Source organism: Anas platyrhynchos, chromosome 2 (genome assembly GCF_047663525.1).
Source record: "Anas platyrhynchos isolate ZD024472 breed Pekin duck chromosome 2, IASCAAS_PekinDuck_T2T, whole genome shotgun sequence".
Classification (NCBI taxonomy): domain Eukaryota; kingdom Metazoa; phylum Chordata; class Aves; order Anseriformes; family Anatidae; genus Anas; species Anas platyrhynchos.
Window position 1 is genome coordinate 33,647,878 of NC_092588.1, and position 25,804 is coordinate 33,673,681.

The window sequence follows — 25,804 nt, forward strand, 5'->3', positions numbered from 1 at the left end:
GAAAGAAAGGCAGCAAAAACACTCTGAGCAACTGTGTTCTGCCAACCACTCCTCTGTCAAACACAGCCTCCTTTTCTGGAAGCCAGCCTTAGGTAAGGCTAGTTTTTTGTTTCTAAATCAAAACAGGAAGGAAAGAGATGATGCTGGAGTTACAAATGCTGAAGTTAAATTAATGTGAATGAGGAATTTTTGGAAAGTAAATATCAGACGTGTTAGTAAGAATTCAGTGCAATAATGGATACTTCCAACATTAGGCTTACGTTTTCAATTTCATAGCCCATAAACTAAATTTTTTATTTTTAAATACTGACAGAAATCAGCTCAAGAGGAAAGGAGACCTGTGAGTCAGACATGCCAACTCTCTTCAAAGGAGGCTCATTTGCTTTCAGAAATAACAGAGAAACATTTCAGAGAGCTTATCCTCCACACAGATGTTACTAACATCAGTGACATAATATTGTAGTAAAAGTTGTCACACTATTCTGTCCCTGCTGGTGTTAGCAAATACTGAGAAAGCTTCCTAAAGAGTACATCTACTCCTCATCTATTTTCTGTATAGCAGTCATCACACAGAAAATTCTCCTCTGTCCAAGACTTCTCATCTCCAATCAGCTACACTACTTAAACTTTTAACATACTTAATGTATCTGAAAGTACCCATGCATGTATGTAAAAAAACACATTGTTTCTTCCTGAATCAAAAGACTGAAAAAGGTTCTGAAAAACTAAGAGGAGTTATTCACCCCCCAACTATCATTGTAGCAACTACATAATGTTGGGTTAATTTCCTATATGTAGCTTAAAATGAAATCCATGCACACCAACTTCATCATTGGGAAGCAGAATATAACTGCCTAAAATTCTGATTACAATAAACTGAAGCATGTGTAAGGATTGACCTGAGGGTTAAACACTGGCTAAAACACTGATAAAATATAATATTTACCATAAGAAATGACATGCAACTAGCAGTTATGAAATTAATCCTATCTGTATGTCTGTGGTATGAAGCTGAATTTTCCCACTTTAAAATGGCCATCTGAACCGTAACAAATGTAAGTGACTTGACCAAGACCACATCAGAGCAGACTTTGGTCTGGTTGAAATTTGCTACTGTATATTTTTTAGCTAAAGAAGTCATGTTCCATGCAAAGTATCTTTGCCCCTCTATGCCCTCTACAAGTTCCCATTTTTTTTTTCCTCTGTTTTACTATTTTGAGAAATCCACTTTTTTCTTTTAAGTCAACTTAAAAAAAAAAAAAAAAAAAAAAGAAAGAAAGAAAAACATTTCAAAGACCCAAAGAAAATCTACTACTTAGCATTCAGCTCATAGGATTTAGCTTGCATACCTTCTAAAATGATTGGCCAACTCTGTTCAGATTTGTTTCCCATACCACTTATTGACCTTTGAAAGAATAAACAGTAGAGATGTAGGAATTTCTCATTCTATTTCTTGTCAAAAACAACTGGTATTTTTCTCACATAATGTGTTTCATACAGAACTTTGCTCTGGCATAAAAACACACATCATACTTTTCTTCTGTCTTTAAGCCTTCATGTATTAGTTAAAATGAAATATCACCAATCTAGATTTCTAATCCTATCTGAAGAAACATTTGCATTCTTCCCAATGCCCAAGGTACTTGTTGAGTTCATCCACAAGACCTTCAACCTCACAGTTTATCTTCAGAAGAACCATCTTTCTCTTGGACTTGGTGTCACTCTCCTGACCTCAGCTCAATCAGACATAGCAAACTACATTGAAAAGAACTGCAGTTATATAACGGGCTGTAAAATGACACAGAAAATCTTGAATCATAACACACACACACACACAAAATAAAATAAAAAAAATAAAAAGCCTTTTAGTTGGAGATCCAGAAGTGGATAGTTATAATTTTAGCCATAATATTGCAAATACTTGCCATTATTGAAGTTACCTTATATGTTGTCAGTAGAGAGACCATGGTGGCCCAAAGGGCTCCTAAGTACAGAATATATTTCTGCTTACCTACATCTCAAACTACTAAATAGCCTCAGTATTAAATTATGTCTAAATCATTTGTTCATCCTGCTTGAATTCTAAGAAAGGCTGCAGGCCAGTCATACAGGACTGGCCATAACCTTGGCACTCTTCATTTTGTCAGCTAAATGTTGGTAGGAATGATTTAAAGGTCTCTGAAGTCAATGCCAGTGTTCTGACAGAGTTCAGATGCGGTGGCCAAGTTTTCATGAGCTATAATGTGATAAAATGTATTGGCATACATACATAGACCAAAGTACTTCTGAAACAGTGTTTTCAAATGACATTAAATTCACAGGAGAATTTATACAAAAAAAGAAAAATAATTAAAAGATAGCATATGACAATATAAAGGTTTTGTTAAAATAATAGAAATGGAAATGAGTTCACAGTTCTCAGAACAAATCTGTAGCACTTTTGAGATGACCTCTTGTAGTCTGCAAAAGAGCTACCTTAGGCACTTTAATTTAGCAATATCCACTGCTCTCCAGAAAAACTTCCCCAAAAGCCAAACACATGCTTCAGTAAAGCAGAACAGACATCTCACTGGAGGACCCTTCAGTAAGCAATTCAAAGGAGATTACAGTGCTCGGGAAATAAGCTACATGAATGTGAGCTGGAGAACAAAACTTGATGCCATTGCAGTCTGTCACAGAAGCGTGACTGACTGAAGAAGTACGTAAAGTCGGACCATCTCAGGAGTTCACTGAAAATACTTCTAGCAGTACCATAATTCAAGACAAGCTGGGCTGACTGTCACAAAGTATGTCAGCATCTAACACTTCCTATGGGGCATTTTGAATGTGGCCGGTGACACCTGAAACTGTTACTGCGATTTGGCTGCCCTTGGGACAGCTCTGGTGTGTGCCATACCTGAGCTATTTATAGCAGTGTCTATCCCTTAAGGTTGCATCAGGAGGGACCCAATGAAAGATGAGTGAAAACACTGATCCCTCGGTAATGTGTGCTCTGGTGTTCTGCAGTGAAGATCATTACTCCTTGAAGAAAAAAAAATCTTCCTTCAAAAGCTGTTTTGTGAAGAACTTCAGTCCTGTTGGGCTTTTATTTAACTTGCCTTTTAGAGGCTAGAACAGAAAAGCTGAGATAATCCTAGAAGGGTTTTTTTATTAGTCCAGTGAAGTGCCAGTTTTTAGGCAGGAGCTTAGTGAAATACAATACCATTTCCCACAAGCACCAGACATAAAATATTCTCAGTGAGGAATGAATCTGAGCCTCAAAGATCAGGCAAGACTTGTCCAACTTCAAGAGTTCACCTTGTCAAATTTCCTCAGGCTTCAGGTTTGCATCTCATGTTCTGGCTACTGCCTTTCTCTATGTTTTAAAAGAAATCTTGTATAACTTTTTAGAGCAAGTAGCTACAAGATGACTTGAAAATTCAGCAAGTATGATTCAGACAGTTTGTAGGTACAAAACCTGTTTGCCTCCACCATCTCACACATTTTCTCACTGTACAATATTGAGAGGTAACAAAACATAAATGTCTTTGTAGAGTTACACATAAGAATTGCATGACTAAAAGCTCCAGCAACACCCAACACACTTTTTGGAAATAAGGACTAGTATGTTAATATGTAGAGTAACATTTCAGTGTCTAAATGTGTTTTTCAAAGACAACTTTCTCTTCCACTGCTGCTCAAAAACAGTAGAAGACCTGTCTCGGTAAATGGAGTATGAGTATGAATGAGTATTCATGCACTCATACTGCCATAACATTCATGTGGAGAAGGCACTGTACACTTAACAGAACAACTTCAAATGTAGGGCTGTTCTCTGGGCTACAACTGGTGCAAATCAAATAAACTTATATAGAAATATACGTTTGTATTCTTCCTGAAAACCTGCCCTTATTGTATGCCTCCCCAAAGGGAGAGTTATCCATGCATATAAAGAGCAGACTGTGATGTCTTCCTAAAAAGACTCTACTGGGACACTTTTTTGATCTCAAAGTCACTTTGAAACAGCTGTGCCAGTGATACATGCTTTTTTTTCAATATTCCCTCAAAGGACTTGGGGTTCAGCACTAAGCGTCAAAGACTCAAGTATCTTCACCAAACAGAAGACTTCTGATTCTGCCATATGTCATGATAAACACCATGTGTGTTTTTTTCTTTTCAGAAATAAGTAACATGCAGTAATCTCTGGCTTTCTGGTCACCTGGGAACTGTTTTTTGCTCTTCTATCTCGTGGAACAAATCAGAGATTCACACAAACAGGGCAGTTTGCAGGATAGCTTATGTATTGGTTATGCTCTCAGGTTTACAAAAGGAAGACAGAGCCTGTTCATCCAGTCAGTAGGTGCATCCCTTTGCTTCCAAGAGATTTGGTCTGGATAATCCTCCAAATAACATCACCTTTGTGTCATTTAATTTATGAGTATGTATCACCCTGTTGTCTGTTTCCAAATATCTTACGTGACAGAAGACAATGCACTGCCAGAGGCTTATGAAAACACGGAACGGAAATACAACATTTTTAGGACATATGATCTGCCTCTCAGTGAAGTGAAAGACACAACAGTCTGGTTTGTCCACTCACACATGACACAGCTTAAGTGGCATGTCACAGCTGAAAAGTCAGCTCATGAGATGCTTCTGACTTTAGAGAGGGGCATGGCATAATGCGCAAAATATGACCATCCTAACCAGAAATATTGCAATACATCTTCTAAAAGATATTGATGCTGGACTAGACTCAATGAAGGGTAACAACTATCAGAAATAAGATATGATGAGTGGTTAAAATAAACAATTATTGTAGAATTGCTCTATTAATTTAAGAAGCACACATAGGGCTGGGGTAAATTGGAATAATGCTTTCTACCCATTACAGGAAAGGGTATACTTTGTAGAATAGGCTGTTCTCATGAGGATTGTACCTCCCAATAATTCACGGAAACCTTGTATATTTGAAATCCTGGCACATGTTTCTGTGCAAGAGCCAGTGTGCAATTCTGTGAATGGTGACACAAATCCAGACACATTCTAGTCATTACTTTAAAACGTCATTTTGTAAAACATTACTAGATCTTAATACAGAGAATAGATTTTCCAAAGTTTTAATATAACTATTCTTGACTTTTTCTCCCTTTAACAAGACTTATCATGAACCTTCTTTAATTTTCATTGATGTAACCATTAAACCAGAGTCACTGAAGTGCTTTCTCATAGATGCAGGTAGGAAAGGTGCTCTTCTGTTCATGCAATTAACAGGGATACTCCCTGGTGCCAGTGTTTGAAGCCAGTGGTAGACTGTCTGAATATGACTCACTGCATCTTTGCCCCTGGCACTGCTTCCATAATTTAAGCAGCTGATTTACTGAGAATTAAGTGTCAATAATAAACAGGTCAGTTCAAAAGACATTTTACTCATTTTACTCTAATAGCAGTTTTTAATAAGTTCTACTTTGCAGCAAGACCTTTCAGCACAGCAGAGATAAGATCATGCAGCCGGAGGGAACCTTGATATAACTGAGGCATTAAACACCTCTGCAGCAAGATGGATCAGACAGGAGCTCCATTCCCATGACATTTAGGTTGACCAAAAATGCTGAATCATGTGTTACACGATACTGCACAGAAGAGGAAAAGAAGGGAAATAATCTTTTAATGACCAATTCAGCAGTGAGCATACACAAGCTCTTAAAACAAAATCAATTATCTGCTGCCAGTCTACTGTGTTCCTTGATATGATATCTATTGAAAAAACAATATATTCAGTTATCTTTCAAGATATTAAAACACTTTAGTTATTAAATATGAATGACTAGGATCAAATGTAATCTTTGCCTCACAGTCACATTGACTGACTTTATTGTTTGGCACAAAAAAATTACTTCACCTTAAAAGCAAAGAGAGGTAAGAAGTATCCAGGCCAGAAATGATGGTGAGATGGAGATACATGTTTATTACCAGTGACCATTCTCTGTACTTTACTGCACCTTAGTTTCAGCAACTGTTTGTCTTTAAAGTATTGGGAGTGACAAAGCAAACTATAACATTCCTGGTAGTACATTCAGATAAAGGCTCATAACAGGTTCTCTGTAAAATAAATTGAAACCAGAGGTCAAATAGAAGTTCAAACTACATATCAGCTAGAAAATACCACTCATCTTAAAAAATAAAAGCTATCATGCCCTGAAGTATACTAAATACAAATACTTGTGGGAATTAAAGTAATACAAAAGTCATTCCTAGTGCTTTAAAAAAAAAGACAAACTTAATTCTCTGTCATCTTCAAACTCGGTCTAAAATTAGATTAGAAAACACATAAAATATAAGTTTTGTTGGGAGAAATGTAACAAAATCAGGATGATAAAAAACATTTAAACCTAAAGCAAAAAAAAAAAAAAGGACATATGCAGGAAAAGTGTCTTGTTCGTGTAATGTGACAAAGGATGCAAACAGAAGAAAATGTATTTCTTTCACTTGAACAGTTTATCTTAAATACTTAGTGTAAACATTCAGCTGTTGACAGAATCCTTTCTTATCTGTGGTAACTCTTTGCAATGCATGAATTTTTTCCTGAGGTTCTCTAAGCATTTATGATGTGTTTGTCAACCCAAAAGAACCAGAAGCATACCATCAATTATGGTTTGCTCCTGAATGAACTCTGCATGACAATCTAGGTTTTAATTTATGAGGAGTTGCAAAGGAATGCAGAAATGTTTTATATGACACTCAGCTCTGTTTTGAAGTCACACACAATAACTCTGCTAATTCACATTTATCCCATGATCACTCTTAAGCTGCTCTAGAAAGTCTGAATAGGAATAAGAGTCAGTGTGCATTATAGGTAAAACACACCCATGGAAAATAAGAATAAAGTCACAAACATATAATAGGAGTGCCTTTTCTCACCAAGTCAGTGTGACAAGCTGAGCCATAATGCACTCAGTAGCTAAATAAATGTTAGTGGCCTGAATCTCCCCATCATGCTTTCTTTTATTTTTAATAGTATTTTTTTCATTGTTATTTTATTTTCATAGAGGGTTAGTTACTAAATGCAAGACACAAACTCCTCACGATTTCCAATCAGGCTTTGGATAATTATACTTTCTGCAACCCACAATCTGCTAGTTAGCTGATAAATTATTGTGCTTTTCACAAAGGAAGAATACTTATTACAGCCAGTAATGTAAAGAAAAAAAAATCAACGAAATAAAATAAGGAAAAATGAGCCATGCAGTGAGACAAACAGAATTAACTTTCAATCCCATCAGGTTTCACATAACCTTAAAGAAGGTAAACCACATGCTGCAGAGACACAAAGGCCAATAGTTTACCCTTCTGTGTATGTACATCAACAGGGGTTATGAGAAAATCAAGGATAGAATGTGACTGACTAGTAATTTTTTTAATGACTTGGCTTATTTATATTATATTTTATATTTGATCAGTTAATATTCACACTGAGTTTTAAGAAAATATTCATGTGAGAAAGAATTACTTGTACAAGTTGTGTAGAGTCAATCCCAAGCAATTACTCTCCAGTTACATTCAAAGGGCCAACCCGCGATACAAGATACTGAAATACCAAAAAAGGAAAATTATATTGACATTTATTGATAACATTACTGCAAGTTATTTAAAATAATCTTGTATATACCAGTGATAGTGAAAGATGATTGAGGCAGTTTCAGATATCTCTAAGCAGAAATAGGCTCTGTATTTCTCTTAGATATTCCACTAATTTCTGAACTCATTAACTATGTTTATAGTAGCTCATCTGCACTCGAAACATTCCATATTTGTTTAGGATTTAGTTCAAGTGAGTCTCATTGATGTAAAACAAGTGTGAGAAAAGAATCAGGCTCTTAAATTCTATAAACAAGAATGGCATGAAGAGCTCATGCACTAATACTCTGAAAAATAAATAAATAAATAAATATAGGGATTTACTTGATTCACAGTTGTTCCAAAGTAAAGCTCCTCTGATTTTAAGTGTTCTGTACAGAACAGTACAACATATATGTCATTATAAAGGCTTGAACTCAGCTAGGTTCATCCTTAATATCCCTATGCAATCCACCTGAAGTCTATTCACGTCCACGGAAATCAATACTCATTCTGGTGTCTCTTGAGGACTTTCAGACTACTGATAGCTTGTTCAGAGTTACTGCTTCTTTCTTTACTCAAAGAAAGCTGTTTTAGGTGTAGAAACTGTAACTAAACAGCCAAATTATGGTATATTTTATTTCCCAAACAAAATCTCTAAGGTGAACAGGATATTTCTGGAGAAAAATTGATGTACTGTGACCCTACTCTGGACAAGGTTGATTCCACTTCAAATTTATGTGCCATAATGACTCACAGTACATTTTTGTTTCAGTTTTTCTTCACTATAAATTGGTAAAATAACTTCTTCAAACAGTTTTCACAAAATACTGGTTACACATAAAATATAATCAAATGGCTGGTCTAAAAACTCAGGTGTTACACTGGAATTAAAGAATGACAGAATGTCACAAAACTCTCTGGTTTGAGGGCCAGGGTTAGAAATTCCCTGGGATGTAGATTACAAAAAATTCTTGCTTTTCCTAATCCCTAGGACTGCTTGTCATTTCATATTACTCTGCATGCATGAAATAGCCAAACCTCAGGAAATTCTTTCTCTTAACCCTACTTGAAAAGTTTTTGAACGAGAATGCAGGCAAATAGAACCAAATCCTTCATTCCTTAGTCAAAACCTTAACTGAAATCATGGAGAACTTTGCAGGAGTGAGAGCTAAGCAAGAATTAACATACCTAGGAGAAACCGGTGACTAAGATGAGGTACATTCCTACGTTTGCCAAAATAAAAAACCCACATAGTAAAGAGTATCTGTATTGCACAACATAATTTGATCTATAATACTACTTTCTTACTATCTAACCATACTTTTAATTCTTTGCCATGCATATTTATCATCCTTTCCTATTTATTGTCACAGATACTGTACAATACCAGCTATTCATGCGCTCTGACCTTGCTGTCTCTCACCTTGCTCTAAGTGAAGTCAATGCAAGCCTTCACTGACCTCCAGAGAAGCAGGATTTGTGCTGTGATACGTAATCCAAAGCGGGACTCCCCCTTGATTCAATAAGCTTTGGATCAGACCTAGAAGGGATCTTAGCAGAATCAAGAAGCCGCAAGCCACACCCACATATCAAAACCACACCTGAGTGTTTACCTCACTTTCCTAATCTTTTACGTGAAAGAGATTAAAAAGCAATCTGTTCCTTTCAACTGCTTAGGTGCTACACAGTACATGAATAACTACTTGAACAGTATCTGTAGGATAGCTATGTACGTTGCCATGTTTTCATTTGCTTCTTCAGAAGTTAGAAAAGGATGGAGTGTTTGAATTTAAGGCTTTATGGTAGTATTTTCTACTTTGGTTCCTAACTTTTCTCTACTTCCCTTCCAAGGAATCATCTCCAGATGAGATGCTCATTGCCAAGCAGATCTCACAGCTGTTCAGCTCAGCTGCCACGAGTGGTGGAGATAAACCCCTCATCCCTGGGAAAAAGGTTGGCACCTCAGTGACATGCCCAGTTTCCTCCTGCCTGGGGCTGTGGTCCTGGGCTTACAGCCTGACACGGGATTGCCAGGACAGTGGCTGGTTGGCTTTACTCCTACAGAGGAAAGAAGATGGTTCTGCCCCCTGTTTTGGGAAAAATTAGCAATTTGCCACATAATGAAACAAAAGATGAGAAATCTGAAGATGATGTTATCCAAACATTTCAGATAAGAATCTTGCCGTGGAGCCTCACACAGCCTGCGATGGCTTCAGACTGAGAGTACATCTGACTGATTCCAGCATATCTTGTTTTACATGCAGCTCTGCTTGTTTGCTTATGTTCCAGAAGTCTGAATGTGCTGCGACAGTTTTTGTTCTCCTTTATGCTATGCAACCGTGTCATTCAGCCAAGTTTCTACAGCCTTCCTTAGGATGCCATGGGTGCAACGGACTATAATTTTGGCTTATATATATATTTACAGACTGAGTATTGCTAAAAAGAGAAACTGAATGCATATAATATGGTGACTTCCAGCTGCTAGAATCACAGGAATCACATGAAATGGCATTAACTTAGACACAAGGCAATTGAAATAACGCAAACCAGCTATCCATTGCTACATGTACACAAGTGCAACGTGAAACTCCCTGTAGCAAGGAAATGTAGAATGTTAACATTCAATCAAACCAGGAGATGAGGGAAAAGGGAAATGAAAAAGTAAACAATACCCATTTAAACATCTTGGAAAATGAAAGAAACAGCCACCTTCATTTGCAAAACCTGCAGAGAAATATAGTAGTTTAACTGTCCTATGTTTCTGCATTTATCTACCAAGCCAAAGAGTGTTTGAGTGCTAATCAGTCATAGGCAAAGAACTGTAGAATCACTGTTTTAGTTTTGCCCTATTCATCTGTTCCATCTTTCTGTGCTGACTCCTAAGTTTAAATACTCTTAGGAAAACACTAAGTAAACAAGTGTCGCAAGCCCTGTGAGCCTTCTCTATGTTAAAAAGAAATCAAGAGAAGATTCTACAAGCACACAATCCATTTCCATTTCCCCCGAGCCTGCCTGCCAGGCATGGTGTGACATGTAGCTGAGGCAGTGCCCATGGCAGGCCATGTCCCAGCTTGGGCACAATGTGTCCTGCCCTTGTGGTTCCTCCAGGATCTTAGTCCCTGTCTCCTGCTCACCACCGCATGCCAGGAAGCCAGATCCAGCTACTGCTGCCTCATTTTTCATGTTTGCAGACAAGTGGGAGAAGATAAGGTCTATTACAGGTCACATTGGGAGTGTTTTAAACAGTGAGGGACTGAGAAGCTGGTCCCTGACTCCTGCAAGCCATGTAGCAGCTGTGTCACAGAAATGCTGGGGAGGGGGGCTGATGGAGGCTAACTTGTACCAGGGGATCACAGAGTGCAACATGGCCTCCCTGAACCCTTTCTGGCACACCTTATGCCCATCTGTTTCCCCTCTGCTCCTTCTCCTGGAGAGGAACATATGGCCCAGAATATGAATCTCCAAAGCAGAAAATGTATTCATCTTGTTTTGTAAAATATCCTAATACCCTCCTTTTTTTCTCCTATCAGCTTTTAGTCCAGTTACAAACCTTATATTTTGGCACCATAAATAAGATTTTGAAAAAGGTCAGCCCCTGCTTAAACAGTTACACAGTCCACAATGAAGAACTAAAATTAAAATAAGAAATCATATATTGCATCTCAGTTTTAAGAAGTTATTATTGCAAGAAAAAGTCCTTGACAGGATGTGGGGTTTAGTACATTCCACCATCATATTTTAATACTTACCTTAGTCCAATGGGGTTGCATCCAACAACAAATTAATGACAGAAAAAAATTAATCCACAGTTAAGCTTAACATGGACATCTACATGCTGAACATTTTCACTCTGAGTGGTCCAAACTGGAGACAGTTTTTCTCATATTAAATAATACCTCATGTCACAAAAAGAACAATCAAGTTCCTCAAGAAGCAAAGACAATTTTTTCTTAAATTGTAGCATCAAAATCTCACCCTAAGTGTGTGCACTCATGCAAAGGGAAACTTTTCCATGATATCACTGAGACTTTCATCAGTTTGTCTGTTTAAAGACAGCAGAACAGGGTTTCTTTCACGTGAATGCTTCCTTACCTCTATCTGAATATCTATATTATATATAATATGCATATGGTATACATATACATAGATTTGTATATACATATATTTGTATATACACATAGATGTGCATACATACATATATATGTGTATATATATGCTTTAATGTGTATATACATGCTTTAATACTTTCATATAGAACACTAATTCTTGACCACAAAGCACAGTATAAGAGAGAACATACTGCAACCCTTGCCCAATATAAAACCATGACAGACAGCGGCTGTTGACACTATTCTTTCACTATTGCTTATCACACTTTCTGAGTCAGTGATATCACATCTGTGCAATGCCTGTAATAGAACAGGTATCAAAACTGTAACAAATAATTGAGGGTTTAATAGAATATGTTTCTCGTAACCAAATGCATTTCTAACAAGTAAGTAGTGTTCTCTAGACGCATTTTTATCAAAGAGTTTAATGTGAAGTTCATTAACAGTCACACGTTTCTGTTTATATACGACAAATGTAAAGCGTAGCACATATCTAAAATCAACTGAAATCAACAGGATTTCTTCTTCTGATTTCAGTGGATTTTAGAACAGATTTGGGTGTATTTATTTCATGATATGTAGATGTTTAGATTCTTCTTTTCTCTAAATATTTTAGTGAAAAACATTGATTCATGCATGTCTGGACATTTAACTCCTGCTTGTGAATTAAACACACTGTTTATCCTACCTTTGCTGCCACAGATGAGTTGGGTTTCTCCAGCAAGTCCCAGAGTTTCTTCCTCTTCTCTGGGCAGCATGTATTATCAAACTCTTCCCCTTCTCTCTCTCGCATTGTCTCTGCCTCTCTCCTCAGCTCTTCATTCATCTGCTCTTTCTTTTGGTGGTATCTTGCCTGGCAGCAAGATTCTAAATATATCTCATCAATCCCCCAGTAATCAAGCTCCTGCCCAAAAGAAAGAGCACACATTTCTTCCATCATATGTAGTTTCCCTGTCCTGTAGAAATTCAAAATGGAAGTGAAAGCCCCTGGGTGTCGATCAAAAAAGTATTCATTTTCATTTAAGTTATAGTCATCACATACTTCGAGCAGAGATTCATGAGTATTACAGTCTCTGAGCTTTCCTAATCGTGTCCTTGGAAGTCTGTCCAAAGTCCTCCACAGCACTTCATGGTTGAGTCCACCAACATTTATTTTAACTCTCCGCGAGCAGGCTTTGCTCCTAATGATCTCCACTGGTTCTGGTGGGAGAGAAAGGGTAGACCTTGAAGACTTTTTGTTGATCCCTGGTGGAGCCTTCTCAGCCATTTTAAAAAGGGTGCAGTTGTAATGCCGGAGTCTTTAGGAGGATGAGCTTGGAGACTATAAATATTTGGAGAGAGTCCTTTTCAGATAGACTGACCCATTCCTGAAGCTGAAAAAGACAAAAGTTAGAATATTGCAATGCAGAATATAATCCCCAAATGCTCACTCCTTCTCCTTCCACAATTTCATATACAGATGAAAATATAATGATGGTAATTTGCTCTTTCTGAAGTGAGAATCTCTTGTGGTAGTATAAGGATCACTGGGACAACTGGTATGTGTAAGAGAACTATATTTAAGCAAAAGAAAAAAAACAACAAAACAATAACAAAAAAAAAAAACTAGAATTTCTACATTCATGAAAATCGAATGTGACAGTTTGTAAGGAGAACTTGTTTTGTCAGTTTCTAATACAGCCATGTCACCTAAATCTAGTTATTTAACTATTAATTTGTGAGGCAAACTAATAGAAAGATTGTAGGAATATGCATAAGGAAAAAGTGAAACGGGGACTACCTTCCCTTTACTGAAAATGTCAAATTTGGCAGATACATTCTGAAATTGAATGAAACTATTAGCACATATAAAAATTTCCTGTTAAACCAAACTGCTTCCCTCATCCTCCTATTCCAAATATCAACTCACTGTATTATTTCATGACCAAAAATTACACACCAAATCATACAATTGTCATCCTAACAAGTCAAATTATCTACTACCAGACACTGCTGATTTCTAGACCAATTTAGTCAAGAGAATCCTAACTCTTTTGAAGTCACTGAACAGTAGTAGAGGTATATAGGCAAGGAAGTTCAGCTGTATCCTGGGCTGCATCACAAGAAGTGTGGCCAGCAGACTGAGGGAGGTGATTCTCCCCCTTTGCACTGCTCTCATGAGACCCCACCTGGAGTGCTGCATTCAGCTCTGGGGCACCCACCACAAGAAGGACGTGCACTTATTATAGAAAGGCCAGAGGAGGGCCATGATCAGGATGATCAGAGGGCTGGAGCACCTCTCCTATGAAAACAAGCTGAGGCAGTTGGTGTTGTTCAGCCTGGAAAAGAGAAATCTCTGGGGAGAACTTACAGTGGCCTTCCAGTATCTAAAGGTGGCCTATAGGAAAGCTGGGGAGGGACTCTGTGTCAGGGAGTGTAGTGACAGGACAAGGGGGAAACAAGCACTGGAACGGCTTGCCCAGAGAAGCTGTGGTTGCCCCATCACTGGAGGTGTTCAAGGCCAGATTGGATGGGGCTTTGAGTGACCTGCTCTAGTGGGAGGTGTCCCTGCCCATGGCAGGGGGGTTGGAAGTAGATGGTCTTTCAGGTCCTTTCCAAACCAAGACATTCTGTGATTCTATGATTCTATGACTGTATCCCATTTCCCAGCTCATCAGAAAGGCTCTTTGTCCCACCTCTTAGGCCACTGCAGGGACATAACTTCATGACAGCAATCAGCAATCTCAGTTTTTGTAAAGTTTAAGTTCATCCCCATACACTGTGCACAATGCTGCAATGAATTCAAGCGAAGCTGCTCACCACGAAACTTGGAATGTCTGTATGAAACAGGAAGAAAACCCACCCACCACGTCTACTGTGGTTTGTTATCTTACACAGTGCTTAAGTAATAACCTATCAATAGTATCATGTCCCCAAAAGAATAATATTAAGAATGCTTTGATAGGCTTCTTTTATGAAGTAGGAAAGTCCTCAGTAATTTCCATGAGTTGATGTCTCCTCCTCCCCTTCTCAGCAAATCAACAATTCGACACTTTGCTCCTTCTTTTGAAAAGAAATAAACTGCAGCTTTAAAAAAGCATTTGATGTGAACAAGAATTTGATCCTCTTTGCAGAGTAAGCAAGAAGGTTGTGATGAGAGGGATTGTTACCTATAAATATATCAGGGGTAAACACCAGGGAGGGAGAAGACTATTTTTACTAAAGGACCATGATGGCACAAGAACAAATGGATACAAACTCACCATGAAAGTAAGATGGACATCTGAAAGGGAATTAGAAGGTCACAAAGATCGGGTCCTCACTAGAGCAAAGAGAATCTAGAATAATCCTCCACCAAAAGTACAGAGCAAAAATCAAAGAATTATTTCAATGTCATATCTGACATACTTATGATGAGGTTGACTATATTCCTAGTATAAAATTAAAAACATTAGACCTTATTATATTTAAACTTTAAAAGGTTTTCTCCACCATCAAATAAACTAATAGTAAGGCTCAGCCCCATATGATATAGGTATTAACAGATTTTCATGTACAAAAACATCAGGGAAAAGGAATGTTCCCTATAAAATTACCCATCAGATGTTATATTTACATTCATAGATTTTCTATTTCTTTTTTTTTAGATTTTCTATTTCTATTTCTTCCGAATACATAACACACTGTCTTGTGTGTTTTGGCAGATACATTCTGAAATTGAATGAAATTATTAGCACATATAAAAATCACCTGTGAAACCAAACTGCTTCCCTCATCCTCCCATTCCAAATATCAACTCACTGTATTATTTCATGACCAAAAATTACACACCAAACCATACAATTGTCATCCTAACAAGTCAAATTACCTACTACCAGACACTGCTACCCCCATACTGGGGATAGCCCCAAACACCTCCCTGTTCTCAGTTTCAATGTCAAGCTGAACCCACTTCAGACAAGAGCCAAAAGATTCTGCCTCTTCCCATTGTGCCTCCAGCCCTTCACTGTAAATCTATCTCCACATCAACCAGTGCACCTGATTATTTACATAAGGGTTTAAGCCTTTAACATTTACCTTCATTCATTAAAAAGATAATCTGATAACTTCACTTGTAAAGATAAATGTCATATCAAAACCAAAGCCCTGACATCGGTAGGTTTACATAACATATATTCCTTTCTTTTGTGTGGTGTTTTTTTATGTTGTTGTTGTTTTGCTTTGTTTTTATTGTCTTCCCCTGAGGCTCATTTTTCCTCAGATACTACCCTTCTCTTTGTTGCCTTAGATGAAAGGGGAAGATGCAGGAGGTGGGGGGTACTTCTGAGATGCAGCACAGGTGGCTTTCTATACTCCAAGAACCGTGCACCATGGGGCCTGCTGCCATTGTACCAAAATAACAGCTGGGCAGCATGAATTAGCACCACAACCCAATCCCACTCAGAATCAAAACACAGCAACTGCCCTTCTGCACCCCAGTAGATGGGGGGACTCAAGTCTTTGCAAAGTCTCTTCACTTTAGCATCTCCTAGTGGTCTGTGATGCATTTATACATCTTCTAATATACAGAACATCACATAAATACTAATCAATTGTAAGAGGATATTTCTCCACAAACGAAATATATATATATTTTTTTTAAAGAAAAATCTTTTCAGACTTTAATGCACGATGATGTTTCTCCTTTAAAAGATGTCTTACATAACAAAACAAAAGAATTTAAGAAATTCATAGAGAAGTTCTGTCACTCTCCATGAAATCAGTCAAGTCTTCAGGCAATTTCTGCACAGCTTCACTCGTTTATTCACTATTGAATCTCAGGGATTTCTTCTCTTTTCTTATTAATGTATGTTCTTTAATATTAACAATACAGAGTAAAGCAGTAGAAATCAAGCAGTTGATCTGATTAGTCTTATGTTAACCATACCTTCATTTGCTTTCTGATTAAAAACATTAAAGATATGCAAGGCTAAGCATTGTTTTAGCTTTTATGCAGTGTAGTTACCACACACATTTGTTAAACAATGCAAAATTATAGTGTCACTGATACTGGTCTACAGCTGATAAAACATTTTCTGATTTGACAGTATAATTATTGGCTGCATCTCCCTACTTGAGGAACTGTGGCTTTTCTAAAAAGCTTTACCAGTCCTGGTTAACTGTGGTCATACTGAAGTCAGCTGTGAAACACCATTCAGTTAGTGTTTATAAGATTGTATCCAAGGTGCTATGTATGTATTAAGGTATATGCTAGCAATCACAACATGCAGCATTTTGAAAAAATTAAAAATAATAATAAAAAAGAATTCTCAAATTAAAAATCTTGAAAATTAAAAGCTGTTATTGCCTTTCCACAGAGCTCCTTTCATTGAGATATATACAAGCCTTGGACTACATAACTTTTAAGAAAATCTTTTTAGTCTGCTTCCCAAGTCTCTTTCTTCACGTATTTTATTTACTGTGGATAATTTTTAAAAATTTCTTCCTGTGCAGCTTTTTTCCCCAAACCTGGACTACAGAGTGTCTCTAACTGTGTCTTTAACAAAAATATAATCAAAAGCCTCTACTTCAACTACATGACACATTAAACTTTATAATCTAATTTATGAATTTCACATAAGAACACCAGATCTTTCATTATAACAAAATTATGTAATCAAGGTTACCTTTACAATTCATTAAATAGCTATTCTGGCTTTTAGCTACTGCTACTAATTTTTCAGACACTGCAATTTTTCTCCTGTGAAGGTTTAAAATATTTTGGGGTTAAGTTTATTGCCTCAACTTTCTGGTTGTGTACAGATCCACCATACACTTTTTCCACCCTAGGAAAAATGAAAACACTACTAGTCCTTGGCAGGTGATGCCAGCCTACTGCTTACCAGTGCTGCATAGCCATCAGTAGAGAAGGACATAAATTATAACCACAAATACATACTAAAAACAACACACAACAAAAAAGTTTCCTTTCTTGCCAAAATGAAATGACTTTGCAGGAAAATACCAATAATATTGAATAAAACTCTTCCAACTCAAAGTCAATTCTTTGCATTAAATAAAAGTGAAAATTGCAAGGACTACTACTCAAAAACCTATAGAAAGCCAGAATGAAGGTTAAGTTTCTTCCTCCATACCATACGCATGCAGATTTTAATGGTGTAATTTCCCCACCACCAATCCATTCTGCATTACATGAATGGGTAATTATTTACCATTTCTTTTTATCTTTCTCATTCAGAATCTGGCCTTTGATGTTATTTAGCACGCAAACCCAACACTATAAGCAAAGTGATGAATTTCCCCTAGGGAGTTCTCACTGTCTTACCTGAGTGCTTCCAGGGTACTTGAGAGTTTAGCATCTTAATATCACTATCAGGCTGTTATTACCCTTACTTTATTGGGGAGAATAGCAGGATGCACGAAGTATCCAATAATTTTGGCTGCTCAAATGAGCCAGTTGCTATTTTTCAGTCTTTAGTATTGTTATCACATTTGATGGGCGCATCCACATGAGCAGATAAAACCCTCCGGCAGAGGAACTCAGTTGCCTGTGCTGTTACATTGCTAGGACACTGCCTGGCACAACACAGTCAGGACTCTCCCAAATAGTTTGCAAGGATGGCTGGAGAGTCAGCATGCTTCAAGGTCTGCTCCCAGCAAGTGGTTTGCTTGCAACCATCTGCTTTGGAGCCTGCATGAGTTTAACCACACGGACACAGGTCACCATGCCAGCTGGCCCAAGCAGCACTGGGACCCATCTACCAACTAGCCAAGCTGCACCCCACATGAACAAGACCTTGCTCCAAAGAGATTCACATCCAGGCAGAAGAGTGCAGTGTCTCTGGAAACACAGCCTGGCCCCCAGCACAAGGAAATTAAAAAAATGTTAATACTTCTGAAAAGTTTCGTATAATTGAGATGTCAGGTAAAGCTGGTGTCCAGTTCCTTAACCATAAGCTTCCCACATCACAGCTATCACATTTCTGATCTTTGTTTCAAAATATGAAGAACTGTAATTTCTCGATGGTGAGCTGAAGGATCTTTATGAATAGTTTTATCTTAACTTCAGTCTAAAAAAAAAAAAAAAAAAAAGGTGAGATCATAGCTAAAACTCTGAAAAACAAACAAACAATCAAAAACCACTCAGATGAGGTGCTCAATATTTTAATTTCCCACCCTGATAGGAGTCACATCTCAAACAGTTAAGAATTGGTAAGCTGAAAGCACAGAAGTGTCAACCTGGTCTAGTGGGAGGTGTCTCTGCCCATGGCAAGGGGGTTGGAAGTAAATGATCTTTAAGGTCCCTTCCAACCCAGACCATTCTGTGATTGTATAAAACATGTCAAAGAGACAGTAATCCTAAGCATCGTATGCATTTCTCAGAAGACACACATCCACATGCAGGAATGCATGTATGCATGCACAGCAGGGAAGCTGAGCTTTGATTGTTCAAACTACCACTGAGAGGTGTGTCTACACTTAGATTCAAGTCCTCAGAGACAAGGAAATGAAGGGGGAAAGACAGCCTCAGCCCATCTCCCCCATGACTGAGCTTCCCTGCAAGCAATGTCTGGCTCAGACCATGACCATGGCCAGGGCCATGGCAGAGGCTGTAAAAGAGCAGGGATGTTTCCTGAACTAAGTCAAAATTGCAGCTGTAACCTTGTGAGCTTTGTTATGGACAGGTCGGACTGTGGAAAGTAAGATTTTACTTTGAGAATAAATCCTGCAAAACCAGCTCTGTGTTGTTCCTATAGCTAACTGGTATAAGATGATGATTATTTCTATTTCATAACAGACCTCACAGATGATCTACTTCTGGTATCTAAAAAATTAAATATTGGCTATATGAAGTCTGAGAGATTTACAGGAAACATTCAAAAAAGATGAGTCCTTTTATAGATGAACTTTTCAAACCAATGAAATCAGTCTGTCTGCTAGCTCCCTGTTCTCACCATCTTGAGCACAGAAGTGTCTTTTAGATGGATGAGCTGAACTTAACCAAGAAGCATAATGCTCAGGGGCTTTATATATTCCTTAAGAACCTTGAATAAGAAAAGCCAGACAGAAATAGGTAAGGAGACAGAAGACAGGAAAAGTAGGGAAAGTATAACTGATAAAATGTTTGTAAAATCCAGCAGTCACAGAAGCTTGGTAGTTTTGGTTTATTGATTTATTTATTTATTTTTAAATACCATAATATCATTTCTAATTACTTACTGTAATTACCCTCCAGTAAAGCGTTGTAGTGGGCCCTAGCTTCCACTAAGGGTGATGTGGACAACTTTAAACCAAAAGGCTGAACACCCTCAACAGCACTCTTTGTAAATTTATCTCAAGATTCTTACAGGATTTGGGCCTTGAGTATCCCTTTCTTGAGTAGTACCTCATAGAAAAGCCGAAGCTGAGAGCTGGATTTGGAGCACAACTCTCAAGAGGATGATGAATGACTTGGCAACCTATCATGCCACTTCAGATGCCTGTCCAGCAAACTCAGACAAGAAGTCATGATGAGCAAAGCATGCAATCTCAGTATGCCCCTAACCCCTTAGGCTGCTCTTCAAATCCCCTTAGCTTTTAGACACCCTATCAGTGATGAAAGGATGCTATCTCAACTACAATATACCACATAGACCAAATGCATGTACGGGCATTCAGCACTAACAGACCTCATTTTTTCATGGATTCTTTTGGCTTTGCATTTATACCCCTACTGTATGAAAAATGCTCATGAAGGCAGTGCACAGGAATTCCAGTGCTCTCCTTGTGTTTTGGGGCACCTGATTCAGCACTGTCCCAGTGCTGAATTAAGATCATCACCAGCCTTTATTCCAGGCTAACTCTGCTTCTTTGTCTTTCTGTATCAGTAACACTCTGCTGTTTGTGCTCCTGACAAGTGTGGCTATATGATCCTTGCAAAACAATGCCAGTGCATTCATGCTCGGTTTACAGAAATGGTTGCATTTCCATCACAGCCCAGGTTGAAGCATCTTGTTTAGGATGTGGTTGTCTGTGGTGCCTGCACTTCACTATTGGTGTTTACAGCTGGTTGCTAAGTACTGAGTTGCTGCTTTTGCCAAAGGTACTGTCTTTCACTACATATTTAGCCCTCCCTGGAAATTTCAGAGCAGATGAGCTGTCACAGAGAAGTATAAGGCCGAATGGCAGATCATTTTCTTTAATTTTAAACAACCAGATATTACAGAAATGTGATTATGTAAGATCCTCATTTCAGGGCTAAATCAGACTGCATATTTATATACTGGCTAGCACTCTGGATCCGTAGTTTTGATCACTGCTCCCATACAGCTCTATAAGGATGTACAAATACTTTTTGCAGGATATAGTAATAATAGTAAAGACATTAATATTAATAAATCAGAACTTTGAATTGCAACTTATCTAATAGTTGATATATTTATTTATTTTTTTCAAATTATATTGCAGTGCACTACAATGATGAAGGAGCTTTTAATATGTCCATTGTTCTTCCAGGAGGCACTGTTGCAACCAGTTGACCTAAAACAACAGGTTTTAAGGCTACTCTAAGCAAGTTATCTTATACCACCCCTCAGTCTTCCATTGCTCCCTACCAATAATAGCACTTAAAGCACTGAAGAACTTCACAGATGTCTTTTTGTTCTCCACAACAAAAGCTTGCACAGTGTGGTACTGAACTATGATTCCGGGTTTCTAGGCAGGAAAATATTATACAGTAGACAATATTACACTATATATACAGCAATGAGGTAAAATGAGAAGCATCAGATTTTAACGCTTTTTGAATGAAACTGCTTCCAAAACTATAGCCATAGCACTTTACTCAGAATTCTACTACAATGTTTACATTTTATAATAAACATGCAACCCCCCTATCCCATCTGTTATTAAGGAAAGCATGGTCATATGTGACTTTGGAAGTGAAAACATTCTTGTTCAATTTCTGCCTCTAGAAAAATTTCATGTTGAGCCATTTACAAGTGGACAGTTCCCTAATTCAATCAAGCAAAATGGTAGGCCTAGACTCACATGTACAATAGACAGGAAGAGATACATCCAAAGTTTTCACTTAGAGGTGGGCTTATTTACTCAAGAGATGCTTGTCTCAATCCAGACCCAACAGGAGTACAGCCTACATTCTTACCTCTGGTGCTTCACAGAAGCACTGAAGCTGGAAAAAAATGATTCAAAGCTTGGATTTCTGGGTGACTCAATTCTGACGAGTGCCTTTGTACACAGCTGGAAATGTCCCCAAGGTCATAGCATCAGCAAGTCTTCACAAAAAGCTTTTATCATTAAAAATTAAGATAAATGTCAGTATAGGCTTGATTCAGAAGAGTCCAAACCTTCAACATTTTGATTTCTTAACCTATGGAATGCCTCAAAACAAACCCAAGCTAGTCACTAAAAGTTGACACATGAGGCCTCTGACAACCTGTCATCTTATTTTGCCAGGTGTTTATCCGGAAAGCAGAAAACTTTGATTCCTGACCTTATCTAAGGGGCTTTGGTTCTGCTTACTGCACAAATTTTCATAATGATTTTTAATCATATCATGAGTAGAAACAACATAAGTTTTGTTAAGCAGAATGTCAAGCTTAAGGGCAGCAGATACCAGGATGGCATGGATATTTTGATCCCCACATTGACCTAAGAATGGAAAAAAGTGAACACTCACTATCATGCACAACCGCATGCAACAATGTTAATTGCTGTAATTCTTAAATTAAGACAAGCTAAGAAGAAAATCTGTGTAAAACTGCCAGAATAAATTATTTTATTTACTGCTCTCAAAAATGTATTTTTTTTTCTAAAAGACACAACATCCTCTTAAAGAATGTGCTTGGTAAGTGCCATTAGTTCAGGTTTCTAATATTAAACACGCAAGACCCAAATTTAAAGAAGAGTGTGGGAACCTCTAGGGCAGGATTAACATAGTCAGAAGGAAAAACTCTTAACATTCATCCACCCTCTGTGCACAGTCTGGATCAAAAGGGAAACAACACACCCTGACGTTCTGTGTCTGGAAGCCTCCTCCTATAAACCCAGCCCTTCAGAGGACCAGAACAAAATCCAGTCCATAAAGTGCTCCTGGATATGGTGGCAACAACCCGGTCACGTAATTGCCTGGTTGTTAGACATTTACCCAGGGACTATGTTAGTCCCTGGGGAGTCAGCCCTGTGGTTCATACTTTGCAGACTACTGCTGCTACCATTAAGACACAAAATGGCTGCATGGATGGAGACCACCTTCCCTGTTTCTACAGTGTCAGATTGAGGCAGAACAGGTTAGAAGGGGACCAAGCATGATTCTGTATCTGTGGGCTATGAGCAACTCTTTGGCCAGAGGAAATCTCAAATTATCAGAGGTGAAACATTTGTTTGCATCATGTTAATCTAAGAAAGGCCTAAAAGCTCATCGTCCCTCTTCTGAGTGAGTAATCTATTCACTGACTACCTTTGCTTCTGCTAGGTGATCAGTGAAGACAAACATACCCACCCCTTCTTTTCTTCAGTGGGAGCAGAAGATTCTGAGTGCTGCTAGACCTTCTCTAATGAAATGCTAAACTAGGGACTAAAGTGACTAACTATAGGTAGACAGATGCGTCCTGAATAAAAATTCAAGCAAAAGGCCTACCCACAATGAAGACGCCTGTTCTGTGTCAGCAATAATGAGAGTGGAAAAAACATGAGTTGGAAACATTCTAGAAAGCAAGACCTTCTAGATGGCACTACTGTCGAGGCAGATCAACTTTGTGTATTATTAATCTCAGTAACCACTGGATGAGCACGTTCAACAGCGTCATTCAGAGCTTTGTTATTTCAAGGCCAATTAGTCCAGTTCACTGTTTTGAGTCTGCTTAAATACATTAGTGGGATTTTTCCAGCTGCTGCGGCCTGCCAACACTTTCTGCTCAAACTGTCCCAGGATCTTTCTGATATATTCTAATTCACACTGAATGTATGGCTGTAAATTATAGTAGGATTATTCAGTCACCTGAGAATACATCCAGGTGAAATGAGATCATCAGCCTTGCAGGTAAACCAAAAATTCACACTTTAAGAGAGCAGAAGACACAACTGAAACCTCTGCAAGAAGCAGCATTGTGGCCTCATTTTGAGCTGCTGAGCTTGGTTATTATTTTTATCTTCATTTACTTAAAATACAGCTACTTTTCTAAAAGTTAACAATTGATGAGGTACTGTGAAAAACTGTTTTATGAGCTGCCTCAAGATGTCTTATTAATGTTCTGAGGTAAATGTATTCTGTATTTGGACTGTACTGCCATAATTGATTTCTCTTTCTTAACTTGTTAGGCAATCAGGGAGAGAAGCTCATCTCCAGTGTCAAAGAAGATTATGTTTGAGAGCTTTGTTCAGTTAATTATCAGCACAGCTTTGCCTTCACTTCCTTGTTACATTGTTATACCTAAAGAGCTGATGTTCATTTCCTAACTAGGTAATACCCAAATATGATGGCAGCATGAAGAATATGCTGCAATAGCGAGCTTGACTTCCCAGGCCAGCATAGAGGATTCTCCTGCATCACACACCAGTGCTATGATAACAGGGATGTTTGGCCCCTCTGTCTAGACCTGGATCACACCTGCCCTTGTGCAATTTCTCAATATACTGTGGTCCTACTGTTGAGGTATTATGAGAGGTAAATTGGTAGATTGCCATTGTTCCTTGTAAAGATGACAATTGCTGCTTATCACAGACTACTCCTAGATACTCGGAGCATTATGCATTATGCCAGTATTACATATATTATTTATTATCTAATAGATTGTTGGTTCTGACTCTCTTTCTGCTGCCAGCAGTGATGCTACTAACTACTCTTTATAGTCATCCGGAGGAGGAATAGGGCTGTATAGAAGCCAGATATTTAAGTCAGAGCTGATCTGCCATTATAGCTAAATATAGATTTCCTGCATTAGAAACAAATAAATTAAAAACCTCACATATTTTAGTGGCCTAAGACTTTTCCATTACTGCTTTCATACTGCTCATGTGGTCACCATAATTCATGAACAAGAGCATTCAAAATAGTATTCATTATTTACTGATCGTGCAGCTAACGTCCTCATACAGAGCTAGTGAAAAAGTAGCAATGCAATTGCTCAGCTTACTGCATCCCTCAAGCCTGGGAAGAAATGATGTATTGTACAATAAACAAGTGAACTCTAACTTCAGTAAAATATCGATGTGTGACTTGCACTGAAGTTTTTGTATGTACTGTAACATGCATCAGGAAGGGGAAAAAACAGAATAGACTTTTGCTGTCCTTCCACCTTTAATGGAGAATACAGACAGCTTTAAGCTTAATGTATTTTAAATATCTTGACTGGTGCATATTATAGTAAAATATTTAATTTAGTGACTTGTAAAGCTAACTGGACTTGTCTTTATACCTACAGCTACCAAAGATAAGAAACTTCCAAACTCTGTTTAATAATAAAGAAACAATAGTTCCTCAGCTTCTCTGTTCACTTTTTTTTATATTTAATCATACGATTTAATATATTTACATTTTACTTTGATTAAATTTGAGCATCACTAAGCTGTCTATTTATCAGAGCTTCTGATAATATCAAAAAATGCATACCCTGGAAGAAAACTAAAAATAACAAAATTCTTTCCAAATCCTTTCTATATAGACAGAGAACTAATAGGTGAAGAAATATAGAATGCTATGGGACTGCACAAAAATCTACATTTATGATACGAAAGAATCCAGTCTATAACATCCCAAAGATATTTTTTTTCACAGTATCCCACAGAACACTGTTGTACATCTTAGAAATGTCTGTAAATAAAAATTATAAAATTTATTTTCATTAACAGTTAAAATTATTGTTAGGAAGTAGGCACTCATTTCTACCTGCTAAAATTGAGTTAAAACCATATGTCCCAAAGATTTATTATAAAATTCAAGAAATTAAATATTCAGTGTTACTATCTCAGCAATAATTACAAGATGAAGACGTCAGTTACTTTTGAGAAATCAAAAATATTTTCTCACAAGTTGCTCATATGTTGATAAGAATAGAAACAGCACAATCCCCCCAAAGTGAAAAAGAGACAATTTTTATTTTGCATCCAGTTTCATCTTA

The 25,804-nt window shown here is 37.7% G+C and overlaps 1 protein-coding gene across 1 annotated transcript in view; it reads right to left on the reverse strand.

Annotated features, from left to right (window-relative positions):
- KCNB2 (potassium voltage-gated channel subfamily B member 2) overlaps positions 1-25,804 on the reverse strand; it is a 194,424-nt gene that overhangs the window by 165,509 nt on the left and 3,111 nt on the right. Inside the window, exon 2 of the mRNA XM_027452347.3 lies at positions 12,397-13,081. Coding sequence (XP_027308148.3) covers positions 12,397-12,975 — 579 coding nt within the window. The 5' untranslated portion in view covers positions 12,976-13,081. The remainder of the gene's footprint in view (positions 1-12,396; positions 13,082-25,804) is intronic.